Source organism: Schistocerca piceifrons, chromosome 4 (assembly GCF_021461385.2).
Source record: "Schistocerca piceifrons isolate TAMUIC-IGC-003096 chromosome 4, iqSchPice1.1, whole genome shotgun sequence".
In the NCBI taxonomy this organism is placed as follows: domain Eukaryota; kingdom Metazoa; phylum Arthropoda; class Insecta; order Orthoptera; family Acrididae; genus Schistocerca; species Schistocerca piceifrons.
In genome coordinates this window covers 621,782,039-621,796,018 of record NC_060141.1, presented here as the reverse complement: position 1 = coordinate 621,796,018, position 13,980 = coordinate 621,782,039, and the positions used below count along the sequence as shown (strand labels likewise).

At 40.6% G+C, this 13,980-nt stretch overlaps 1 protein-coding gene across 1 annotated transcript in view; it reads right to left on the bottom strand.

The window, feature by feature from the left end:
• LOC124795430 (synaptic vesicle glycoprotein 2C-like) overlaps positions 1 to 13,980 on the bottom strand; it is a 188,059-nt gene that overhangs the window by 50,022 nt on the left and 124,057 nt on the right. Inside the window, exon 7 of the mRNA XM_047259457.1 lies at positions 1,746 to 1,927. Coding sequence (XP_047115413.1) covers positions 1,746 to 1,927 — 182 coding nt within the window. The remainder of the gene's footprint in view (positions 1 to 1,745; positions 1,928 to 13,980) is intronic.

The window sequence follows — 13,980 nt, the reverse complement described above, 5'->3', positions numbered from 1 at the left end:
AGATTAGCGATAAAATTAACATGAAAACAGATGATTACGAAGTACGTGAATTTACGGAATTTGGCACATGAACGAAACAATAAGAACATAATCAGTAGGCTAGCATAATCAGAGAAGACGGTTATGACCAATAGAAGTCTACTAATGTCAAACACAGTTGGAGGATGAAATTTCTGATAATAAACGCTTGGGGTACAGTATTGTAAGTCAGAGAATCATAGACAGTGAGGAAACCGGAAAAGAGGTGAATCGAAGCGTTTGAGATGTGGTGCCCCAGAAGATTGTCGAAAATCACATGGACTTATAAGATGAAATGGAAATTCCGTGTGGCTAGGGCCTCCCGTCGGGTAGACCGTTCGCCTGGTGCAAGTCTTTCGAGTTGACGCCACTTCGGCGACTTCCATGTCGAAGGGGATGAAATGATGATGATAAGGACAACACCCAGTCCCTGAGCGGAGAAAATCTCCGACCCAGGTGGGAATCGAACCAAGGCCGTTAGGGAAGACATTCTGTCGGGCTGACCACTCAGCTACCAGGGGCGGACACTCATAAGATAAGGAAAGAGGAGGATCTCCGCGGAATTGGCGAAGTACGGAACATTTGGATAACACTGACAAGAAGAAGGGACAGGACTATTGGGCATGTGTTAAGGCATCAGGGAATAACTTCCATGGTACTAGAGGGAGCTGTAGAGGTAGCAATTGTAGAGGATATCTGAGATTGAGTACGTCCATTAAATATTGGAGGACGCATGGTGCAGGTGCTTCTATGAAATGAAAAGAAATTCTTGACAGACCACATGATCTAGTCACACTGATGACCCAAAAGCAAATTGGAGTAGGAGGATTAAATGATACTGTGAATAATGGGTTGGAACGAAGATGGTAGGCAGCTACGTCAAAATTTATACTCTGGGATTGTGAGTGACAGCAGATATAGCATTTGTGATAATGGTTAGTAGGATAGAGTCTAGGTTGTGGTTATGGAGAGAAAAGAAAAGGGAACTCCTTGGTGTGAGAAAGGGCAGGGAAGTAAGCGTTATATATTGTAAGGAGGATAAAAGACAGGACGGATTTCTTGTCTATGACAGGGAGCCTTTGGAAGTTGAGTTACGAGACGGTGTTGACGGTGTGTAGGTGTAGGACCGTTGGAATGTGTTGGTATTGATGTGGCAACATATCAGGTTATGTAATTATTAGAAAATTATAGAGTAATAGGAATCAAGTATGGGAGATGTTCAGGATATACTATGATGTTCGATACAGATGAGTATGGATGGGAATTTTTGAGTTTGTTACAAATTCGATCAGGAGAGAAAAAGTGGATGTGGAGAGTGAGACGGAGTGAGTGCAAGACTAGGTGTGACTCGTCTGAAGAAAATATGGAGGCTACACTGGCATAAGTGAGGACTGTTTGGACGAGTTTTGTAACTATGAAAAATGTTAGAGGAATGTAGTCTGGAACTTCTCCCAGTTAGTAGTTTTCGTCTGTTGTGAGATTTCTGTTGGACATTTAATACTTGGGGTTATCATTTAGTTTTCAATCGGAGCTAAGTGTGTCGCATTTTAAAGCAACTAATGGCGTGCCATGAACGTTTAAACAGACTATATGTATCGATCGCGGGAGAGCACCTGATTCCCTCACTGCCAGATCCTTAAAAGCTCGCGTAGCTCGTTCCAGTATTTAATGCTGGCAAAAGTTTTTGAGACAGCAGCAAGATCAAAGCATTACCTTCTGTTACTAACCTGAACAAGCAGAGGATCTGTATGGAGAAGACGAGCACAGCCTTGGGCAGCTGCGGCATGACGAAGAGTGGCCGCATCTGGCGCCAGGCGTTCTTGAGGCTCTGGATGGCGCTCTGGTGGATGCTCATGGTGCTCGCCACAGACGCTTTGCGCAGTTCCAGCTCATCCACCAGCCGCTGCACCTGCACATGAGAGCATTCCATCCGTTCTGCGCTAGTGGACGACCAAGGCTACCAGCTATTGGACATAATTCGGTAAGCAAAGTGTTCTTTGAGCTTAAGGCCCGCCTCGGTAGCTCAGAGGTCACCTTATCTGGCTGCTATGTGGACGATCCCAGTCCGATTCCCCTTACCGCCAGGGATTTATATTTGGCGGTATGACTGGGACGGCGTGCACTCAACCCTGTTATGCCATCTGAGAAATTACTTGATTGGAAAGCAGCGGCACGAAGTTCTATGGAGGTGGCAACGGCAGAAAGAGGACTGTATTGGAACCATTCCCTTCCATACCATATCCAAAAAAAAACTTTATTGGTAGAGGGTTACAAGGTGGGCGGTTGGTCCCGATTGGCTCCTCTGGGCCAGAATGCGGAGCCTCCCTTCAACACGTTCATGGATCGAACGAAAACGCTGTGTGATCACAAACTGAGTATTTTGAGGTGATCAACCAATCGTCGAAAGGCTGGAATTGTTCAAGATAAACCAATAAGATCTCTCTTATTGTCCACGGGAGGGAATGGCCACAGCCTAACCTACTGAGTCGCGACCCTCAATGCTGTGAAAGCAGTTACCGTCTGACAGCTGGAATACCACTAGCACCTTTGGTGGCAAGGAAGCCAGCCGTAGGATTATTGTTTGTTTTTAACTAATTTTCTACTTAATTACTGAAGTAACTAACATATTTTTGCACTGTGAGCGTTAGCAATCTACCAAGATACATGAATGATTGTAAAACAAATGTAAAAGCAGTCGAATATCACTGCCTCAGTGGCACAAGATACCACTTATTTGCGAAGAAATACTTTCAGATTTTTATACAGGATGTTACAAAAAGGTAGGGCCAAACTTTCAAGAAACATTACTCACACACAAATTAAGAAAGATGTTATGTGGACATGTGTCCGGAAACGCTTAATTTCCATGTTAGAGCTCATTTTAGTTTCGTCAGTATGTACTGTACTTCCTCGATTCACCGCCAGTTGGCCCAGTTGAAGGAAGGTAATGTTGACTTCGGTGCTTGTGTTGACATGCGACTCATTGCTCTACAGTAATAGCATCCAGCACATCAGTACGTAGCATCAACGGGTTAGTGTTCATCACGAACGTGGTTTTGCAGTCAGTGCAATGTTTACAAATGCGGAGTTGGCAGATGCCCATTTGATGTATGGATTAGCACGGGGAAATAGCCGGGGCGCGGTACGTTTGTATCGAGACAGATTTCCAGAACGAAGGTGTCCAGATAGGAAGACGTTCGAAGCAATTGATCGGCGTCTTAGGGAGCACGGAACGTTTCAGCCTATGACTCGCGACTGGGGAAGACCTAGAACGACGAGGACACCTGCAATGGATGAGGCAATTCTTCGTGCAGTTAACGATAACCCTAATGTCAGCATCAGAGAAGTTGCTGCTGTACAAGGTAACGTTGACCACGTCACTGTATGGAGAGTGCTACGGGAGAACCAGTTGTTTCCGTACCACGTACAGCGCGTGCAGGCAACAGATTGGCAACTGATTGGCCTCCACAGATGCACTTCTGCGAATGGTTCATCCAACAATGTGTCAATCCTCATTTCAGTGCAAATGTTCTCTTTACGGATGAGGCTTCATTCCAACGTTATCAAATTGTAAATTTTCACAATCAACATGTGTGGGCTGACGAGAATCCGCACGCAATTGTGCAATCAAGTCATCAACACAGATTTTCTGTGAACTTTTGGGCAGGCATTGTTGATGATGTCTTGATCGGGCCCCATGTTCTTCCACCTACGCTCAATGGAGCACGTTATCATGATTTCATACGGGATACTCTACCTGTGCTGCTAGAACACGTGCCTTTACAAGTACGACACAACATGTGGTTGATGCGCGATGGAGCTCCTGCACATTTCTGTCGAAGTGTTCGTACGCTTCTCAACAACAGATTCGGTGACCGATGGATTGGTAGAGGCGGACCAATTCCATGGCCTCCACGCTCTCCTGACCTCAACCCTCTTGACTTTCATTTATGGGGACATTTAGAAGCTCTTGTCTACGCAGCCCCGGTACCAAATGTAGAGACTCTTCGAGCTCGTATTGTGGACGGCTGTGATACAATACGCCATTCTCTAGGGCTGCATCAGCGCATCAGGGATTCCATGCGACGGAGGGTGGATGCATGTATCCTCGCTAACGGAGCACATTTTGAACATTTCCTGTAACAAAGTGTTTGAAGTCACGCTGGTACGTTCTGTTGCTGTGTGTTTCCATTCCATGATTAATGTGATTTGAAGAGAAGTAATAAAATGAGCTTTAACATGGAAAGTAAGCGTTTCCGGACACATGTCCACATAACAGATTTTCTTTCTTTGTGTGTGAGGAATGTTTCCTGAAAGATTGGCCGTACCTTCTTGTAACACCCTGTATAATTGTAATCAAGAGAAAATAAATACAGATTTCATGCATTAGAAGCATGTGTTTCTGCTGTTGTTCCTATTTTATAGGCACTTGCCTTGACACGTAATAATTTTGTATGGAATCTAATGATTTGCACACTCTTACACTTCACTCGACTTTCTAATACACAAATATTTTTTTAAAATGAAATTACCTTTGTTTCAACAGCGAATATACTCAATATTCTTGGCCTTTGTTGCTGAGATGTAGGAACAGTGTTGAAATTGGTTTCTTCTGAGTTAGGAAACAGTTTCATTGCTTTTGATATTTTTATCCCGCCTGTGTGCTTTCCCCTTCAACTACAGCTGTGGTGGCTTATTTGGTACGTTAAACAAAGGGCAGAGATGTGAATTATGTGAGATACATGTATCTGACATACAAATACAAAATGCAAAATACAGTTTTTCTTTTGTGTTTGAAGCACATTTTTCGAAAACAGTTTTCTATCTTATTTGAAAGTTGTAAGTTAGTGGTACTTGTATTTGTAAAATTCAAAATGCTTCTCTTGAATTTATTTATTCCATACCTCGTAGTTTCCTTTCATTCAATATGTTTAAAGAAAAAATAATTTCACGAGGATAGAGATGGCACAATAAGCGCCAAAGGTTTACTTTGTGAAGTGAATATGACAATGACCCTAATTATTAGAAAAAGCACTAAGTCTTGCATATCTTATATGTCTGTCATTGTTTGCTTAATAAAACACCTATCCAAATCATCTGATAATTGCAAAGGAAATGAGTGAAGGAGGGAGTGAAATCATACACATTATATTTCACAGCGTCAAAAGATTAGTACAATGCCAGATATCAAAGTAATCCATACAAAAATTTATGATGTAGCCTTGCCAAAATGTCAGGCACTTTGGAGACGCTTTCAGTAAACTCGTATTAGTTGTTTTTAAAGAAAGAGAAATACAAATATTAATGAATAGATAAGCTGCTCAAAATCTATTGCTGACTGTATCAGATGTTCAGTAGAGGGTAAAAATACCTAGTATGTATGTCTTATACCAGAACTAATGAGAATGCCAAGAATGCCAAGCAGCTTGCCAATGGATAAACCTACGTAGTTTAGTATTATGATAGGCGTTATTAAAGAAAGTCGTAATAGGTGTTTCGTGCGATTCTGTAAATTAAAGGAACCAAACGCAAAGGATAACATATTAGCATCAAAATCTTGTCCTTTTTTCAAATTGTAACGGGTACCCAAGGCTAACAGAAGATACGTTAAAGAACTACTTATTTCATAAGTCCATAAGCTGAAACCAGGAGAAGGCGATGCGAAGAATTTGCAACATTCTGGTAAAAAAGAAATTGACTCTTATCATGTGGTTGTTGAGCAATGATTCTTCTATAGCCAGTGATAGTGGCAACACTACAATATTAAAAAGAAAATGACAATAATCTAGATTTTTTCAAGAGATACCCCACCTTAAAAATGTTTTTCTTTAAATATAATACTTGTTTACTGAGTTCGGTTCCTGTTGGATAACTATTTTCTTCTGGTGGAATAATAATGAAGCTACATAAGTGGAACATGAAAGATGAAATATTTGAACAATTTTTAGTGTTAAAATCAGTGAAATAACCGTCATGTAAATTGTTCACTAACTAGAAGTATTTAATTAAAGGTACTTCGATCATATGTATTTTGCATTTTGTATTTAAATACTCTTACTTAAAAGTATTTTGTATTTTCATTTGAAATAAAAGACATATCCAAGTTCTTGTGTTTTTAATTTAAATAATTTTAATGAACTATTTTGCAGTTCTCTGATAATGGTGATATTGCATTACATAAAATTTTCTTACGCTCCACATTCATTGATTTGACTAGAAGTGTAGAGAAAAAAACTTCACGTTACTGAGTAGACATTCTCTCTGCCAAAGGTCAGGTCTTCTGCTGTTTACTTGCCATTATTTCGTTCTTAAAAGAAAGCGACATTCTTCAATAAGTATCTACAGGTTACAATAAGATGGTAAATAAACTGAACTGTAATGCACCGTTCCATATCTCCCAGGGTCCTTAGAAAACTAAAGAAAGACAAATGTGGTGGTATTTTCTAGTTAGCACCGCTCCTAATTGTAACAATTATGTTACAAATCAACATAGACAATGCTGCCTGCACTCATCGGATATCGTATTTAGAAGTGTAGCTATCTGCCCGCTTGGAGCGTTGCTGTCGCAGTACATAATGAAAATGAGCAGCCGTGTAGTGACTGTGTGTGTTAGACTGTGGTATGGCATCAACACGATGGCGCATCATCCCATTCCGATATTCAGAAGATTTTTCTATATAAGGTGCCACAGCGACAAATTTATTAAAGCAGGATTCCATTTCCTATCTTTGCTGTTTACTATTACAGACATGTTACGTGTTAAACAAATGATGGTGATCGTAATAAGCCGAGGTGAAAAATAGAATTTCTTTTCGATATTAATGTCCATTTGCACTCGTCAACGCTGCGGACGAAAAATTCATTTTTACTTAAGCGAACAAACATTTTGGACTGAAATCGGACTGAAGTAGTGCACTAGTATTGGTCAGCAGGTTTCACTGGTTAAAGAAACCACCATCTGTTACAAAAAATGTTTATAAATTGATATCAGACGGTATTTGAAACCGAACTTTAGAGTACGAGAGACGAGGCTCTTATTAGTTTCTTTTTTTTTTTTTTTTGAGTGACTGGAACTTCAAAACAAGAATTTTACCATCATGACGTCACCTATCACGTTGTCTATTGTGCAGTAGACGAGTAGACTGTGGTGTCATCGCCAGACACCACACTTGCTAGGTGGTAGCCTTTAAATCGGCCGCGGTCCGTTAGTATACGTCGGACCCGCGTGTCACCACTGTCAGTGATTGCAGACCGAGCGCCGCCACACGGCAGGTCTAGAAAAACTTACTAGCACTCGCCCCAGTTGTACAGCCGACTTAGCCAGAGATGGATCACTGACAAATACGCTCTCATTTGCCGAGACGATAGTTAGCATAGCCTTCAGCTACGTCAATTGCTACGACCTAGCAAGGCGCCATAGCATTTGATATTATTTTATATTGTGGTTATAACATGCACCGTCAAGAGAAATGTTCTACAACTGTGGATTAAAGTTAAGTATTACATCAACTACGTACTTTATTTGCTACTATTAATTCCTTTAACTGTTCCAGACCTCACGCCAATCTGCGTGAGCTTAACGCGTGCCTTTCGGCTTCCTCTCATTGTGACTTGGCTGTCTTGCCAAGTCACAACATAGACACTCACTTCACGGGACATATGATAGAAGTCAACTACTTCAGAAAACTGCCAGAAAGGAGCCGATATTTCTGTAAGGTTCTATTTATAGACTCTGTCCCTAAAACGAAACAGAGTACTATCGTTGTTGACCGCATTGGCTGTTGCCGTTCGAAACTGTTCACTTTCACATTCGATTTCTGTGGGGAATTGGCAGATCTGTTAAACTTAACCACACATGGCTCACTGTAATTGGTAACTACGTCCCAGTAGAGTTATACCTGCAGCCATGGCACCTTTCTCCATCCAATACAAATTAAAGGTCATGTTATCTTACAGAACACTGATTATTATAAACTGAAATACATTCCATCATAATTAAAAATTATCCAGAACTACTTCCATTTATAATGAGTAAATTTATCTAGACTTCATTTCCCCCGCGTCTGGGAAACACATAGGAAGTCGTAACGAAAGTTCAAGCATTAATCAATAATTTATTCTAATTATGTTTATCATGTAGCTAATAACAATTACTTCTTCCGTCATTGAATATTCACTTTTTTTTAACATGTTTCGCGTATTCATGCAAACACCATTAGCGGTTTTCATTTTGCTTTTCTTTTCATGTGTCCACTGATTCCTATGTAGGCACTAGATTCACCCATTTTTCTATTTTGTCCATTAGTTCTTCTGCGCACAGTACAGACATACTACATTTGTGTGCGTCTAGTGTCTCCAGAAAAATCAATGAACACCTGAACCGTTGATGATGCCGCTATGTAGAAGAGAAACATATTTCGTTGAACGCAAAATTTTCAGTTGTACAAGGCAGAATTGTACTTATCTACATGATAAACATTAGTGAAGAAGCAACTGAGAAAGAATGATGGTAGATATTAACAATGTCATAATAACTTATTCGCTAAATAAAGTACAATGAGGTGACAACTGAGCATGAATGATAGTAGATATGAACAATATCGTAATAACTTATTCGCTAAACAAACACTGTGACAAAAGTCATTGAACAGCGATATGCACATATACAGACGGCGGTAGTATCGGGTATGTAAAATGGCAGTGCATTGACGGAGCTGTCATTTGCACTCAGATGATGCACGTGTAAAGATTTCCAACGTGATTATGGCCGCACTACGCGAATTAACGGCCTTTGAACGCGGTATGGTAGTTGGAGCTACGAGCATGGGACATTCCTCTCCGGAAATCGTTACGGAATTCAACATTTCGAGATCCAGAGTGTCAAGAGTGTGCCATGAATACCAGATTTCAAGCATTACCTCTCACCACCAACAACTCTGTGGCGGCCTTCACTTAACGACCGAGAGCAGCGGCGTTTGCCTAGATTTGTCAGTGCTAACAGCCAAGCAGCAATGCGTGAAGTAACCGCAGAAATCAATGTGCGACGTACGACGAACGCATCCTTTAGAACAGTGCCGGGAAATTTGGCGCTAATGTGTTACGGTCGCAGACAACCGAAGCGAGTGCCTTTGCTAACAGCACGACGTGGCCTACAATTCCTCTCCTGGTCTCTTGACCATATCGGTTGGACCGCAGACGACTGGAAAACCGTGGCCTGATCACACGAGTCCCGATTTCAATTGGTTAGAGCTGATGACGGGATTCGAGTGTGGCGCAGACTCCACGAACCCATGGACCCAAGTTGTCAACAAGGCATTGTGCGAACTCGCGGTGGCTGCGTAATGGTGTGAACTGTTTACATGGAAAGGACTGTGTCCCTTGGTCCAATTGAACTGATCATTGACTCGAAATGGATTAGTTCGGGTACTTGGAGACCGTTTGCAGCCGTTCATTGACTTCATGTTCCCATTTTTCTCTTCAACAGTTCGTCTTTATATTTTCTACTACTTTAAAGAAACGACTATCGAATACATTTGGTACCTGTGACTCAACATCCATTCACTTCAATAGTGATGTTATCCTGTTGCGTTGCTGGTTGTCCTGTCTCTCATTTCCCTACATTCCACACAGCCTTAAGTCTTTTGTTGGATTACTGATGACATTATGTGCATTTTAATAACTTTTCTTAGTAATTTTAAGTAGTTTTTCTAGTGTGCAACTAGCACAGGATCTCGATTAGGTCTTACCAACAGACGCATTCCTCTTTTCCTTTCACAAGACATTTTCATTCCTCTAGTGATACATGCATTTAGACTCAGCTGTTTACGTTCCTTCCTAATTGGGTTATTCGGAGAGCTTTTTGCAATTCATTATACGATTTTTCATGGAATAGACTATATTTTATGTTAGAATTAGATTAATTATAAATTTCATCCCATGTCATCTCTTCTAAACTATTCTTAAAAAGTATTTGTCTTGGAGTCATTAATTGTTCTGATATACACTGCTGTGTACCAGCAGTGACACACTATCCTTTTTTTACCTAAACAACTGTGCATAATGATCAGAGAGAATATATGTTACTGAGTAAACAGTTATTTTCTTGCTTTGAGATTCACCTAAGAAAACATTAGCAGTAAGGGTCCTGCTGTCTTTATAAACCTGTGTTGGAAAAATTACTTACTCAAATCAAATCTAGATCATTTTTGCTATCATAATCCCTTAAAAAATCTACACTGAAGTCAACATGGGCTATTAAATGCTTGCTGCTCTGTGATACGTAGTACAGTAAGGAATCCAGATTCCTCATAAATATATCAAAATTTCCCAGTGTGGATCTACATATAGATACAGTGAACAATTACTCAGCATTAATTCACAAGGACATTCTTCTATGTACTGATCAATACAACATTTACTTGTCGCAATGTTTTTGAACTTCTTAATGTATATAACAACTCTTCCTCCTTTCTCTCATTAATTCTGCATGAGTAAGACACTAGGGTGAAATCTCTGATACGTAATCTACCTAACAGTGTGGTTATGTAGTGCTCAGTTAGACACTTCATGTCTATTTTTACAGAACTCTCTAAATTTTCCAAACATACAAAATGTTGTTCTACCATATTACTCAGTCCACCAATAATTTTATGAGGTTCGCTAATCTTACTTTTCTGTGCATTTCGAAGCACTTTGTTGGGTTCCTCCGCTATTTTGACTTCTTTCAAAACAGAGTGCCTGAATCTGATTATCGCCTTGAAAAGGTACCTCTCTGATACCAGTAACCACAAGAATCTTGCTTTGTGTGATGGTGGTACTCTGTACATTTTCTGCAAGAAACTCAACGAACCTTGTGACAGAGCAACTCAACGAATTACTAAATTTTTCCTTTCAGTTTGCTTGATACGATGTGTTTTCTTTTTCTGTGAAACAAAAGGTTGTAATTAATTGTACTAATGTTTTCTCATGAAATGTTGAAGTGTTATACTGTTTTTCTATTGTAAAATTGAATGAATATTAAATGTAAGCTAGTTGTAGACACGCTGGCTTAGTTGGGGTTATACATTGTTGTCAAAGGGTATAATGCAACTGCAATAGCATTATCGCTGGGCGTGCAAGCGCGCTGGCAGGGTGGTACAGAAATATGATGAGATGGGAACAGTCGAGTCGAGTCGAGTTATGTACAGAGAACGGCGGAGAGAGTGTGTGTTGAGATCATGGTTGTAAGGCAGCGGTGCTACAAAATGTAATGACTCGGCGGAAGTTTGGTATGGCCTGGCACAGAATAAGGCATTAAGCAGGCACAGTATAATCACTGTAAGAGGATACCAATTACAGTGAAGAGTACTGTGGGTCCAATATTATTTATTGTGGAGTTGCAAGAACAAGATACTGTGCCACACATTGTTAACGAACAATGCCTTACACGTATCCACGATGTCTCAACACGAAGTGAGATCTAACCAGTTATTTGTTAGACTTGTATATCGTAGTGCATTTTGTGACTGAATAATAGCAAGATATTTCAGAATGTTGATTACCACTTGTAGCTAAAACTATTTACCGAAGTAGGTTCCATCCTGTCCATTATCACTAAGCCCTAGAAAATCCTAATGAAAAAGAAGCAACTGTAATGTTTTTCTATAAAAGAATAATGTGAAATAATATAACTAAGAAGTGAGCAACTTTTTGCTATGCTGTAATAACTAATAGTAATTAACGCTTCAGTTGTTTGCAAGACAGTAGTTATGCAAAGGCTTTATTCCTAGTAATTTGAACAGTAGTTCCAAAAGCAGTGTTTAACAAAGATTATTTTGTGTATTTTTTTTCAGTGAATGACAAGTTTTCATTTTACGCATCATCAATCAGAAGTGTTTAAGCCTCAAGGAAGTAATGGTAGTAACTGTACAAATTGATTTTCAGTAACTGTTAATGATAGCAGTGAGAGTTTAAGTTGTTTGACATCAACAAGTCAGTAAAATCATTTCTCAGATTTTGATGTACTTTTGCAGCTGAAACTTAGCTTTGCTGATCACGTAATTGTGAATTACATCAGAATGATTACTGAACATGGCTCTAATCTTTATGATGTTTTCCCATTTAAACGACAGTATTTGGTAAGTAGTACTTGCAAAACTAACGACAGTAAGCTTCCATGCTTTGCTATTGAGCTGAGAAGTATTTGACCATTGTGACATACCCGTTTGATGATCTGCTACCGTAATATTTAAAATATTCGTGTTATTTTCGCTTGATAACAAACCAAGTATTCTTACGTAAGTTTATCAGTAATACACTACTGGTCATTAAAATTGCTACACCACGAAGATGACGTGCTACAGGCGCGAAATTTAACCGACAGGAAGACGATGCTGTGATATACAAATGATTAGCTTTTCGGAGCATTCACAGAAGGTTGGCGCCGGTGGCGACACCTACAACGTGTTGACATGAGGAAAGTTTCCAACCAATTTCTCATACACAAACAGCAGTTGACGGGCGTTGCCTGGTGAAACGTTGTTGTGATGCCTCGTGTAAGAAGAAGAAATGGGTACCATCACGTTTCCGATTTTGATAAAAGTCGGATTGTAATCACGATTGCGGTTTATCGTATCGCGTTGGTCTAGACCCAATGACTGTTAGCAGAATATGAAATCGGTGGGTTCAGAAGGGTAATACGGAACGCCGTTCTGGATTCCAACGGCCTCGTATCACTATCAGTCGAGATGACAGGCATCTTATCCGCATGGCTGTAACGGATCGTGCAGCCACGTCTCGATCCCTGAGTCAACAGATGGGGACGTTTGCAAGACAACAACCATCTGTACGAACAGTTCGACGACGTTTGCAGCAGCATGGACTATCAGCTCGGAGACCATGGCTGCGGTTACCCTAGACGCTGCATCACAGACAGGAGCGCCTGCGATGGTGTACTCAACGACGAACCTGGGTGCACGAATGGCAAAATGTCATGTTTTAGAATGAATCCAGGTTCTGTTTACAGCATCATGATGGTCGCATCCGTGTTTGGCGACATCGCGGTGAACGCACATCGGAAGTGTGTATTCGTCATCTCCATACTGGCGTATCACCCGGCGTGATGGTACGGGGTGCCATTGGTTACACGTCTCGGTCACCTCTTGTTCGCATTGACGACACTTTGAACAGTGGACGTTACATTTCAGATGTGTTGCGACCCGTGGCTCTACCCTCCACTCGATCCCTGCAAAACCCTACATTTCAGCAGGATAACGCACGACCGCATGTTGCAGGTCCTGTACGGGCCTTTCTGGATACAGAAAATGTTCCACTGCTGCCCTGGCCAGCACATTCTCCAGACGTCTCACGAATTGAAAACGTCTGGTCAATGGTGGCCGAGCAACTGGCTCGTCGCAATACGCCAGTCACGACTCTTGATGAACTGTGGTATCGTGTTGAAGCTGTATGGGCAGCTGTACCTGTACACGCCATCCAAGCTGTGTTTGACTCAATGCCCAGGCGTATCAAGGCCGTTATTACGGCCAGAGGCGGTCGTTCTGGGTACTGATTTTTCAGGATCTATTCATCGAAATGGTGTGAAAATGTAATCACATGTCAGTTCTAGTATCATATATTTGTCCAATGAATCATCTGCATTTCTTCTTGGTGTAGCAATTTTAATGGCCAGTAGTGTGCATATCAATAATTACAGTAATAGTAATTTTATTTACATAGTGAGCTGGCGACCGTTTTCTTTATACACTAAATGAATTCATGACATTTTTCCCAATTTTGCTAACTGCTTGATTCCATTTCATTCTTTGTTTTCATTTTACTTTAATCGAAACTCATTTTCTTATCGTTATTGTTAAATGCACTGAGCATTGGCGGTTCGCTTATGGCAGCACTTACGTTTCACGGCTTTAATTTGTTCTTCAGAGTAGATGCGTTGCCCGCACAACAGCTTATACGGTCCATTTAAAT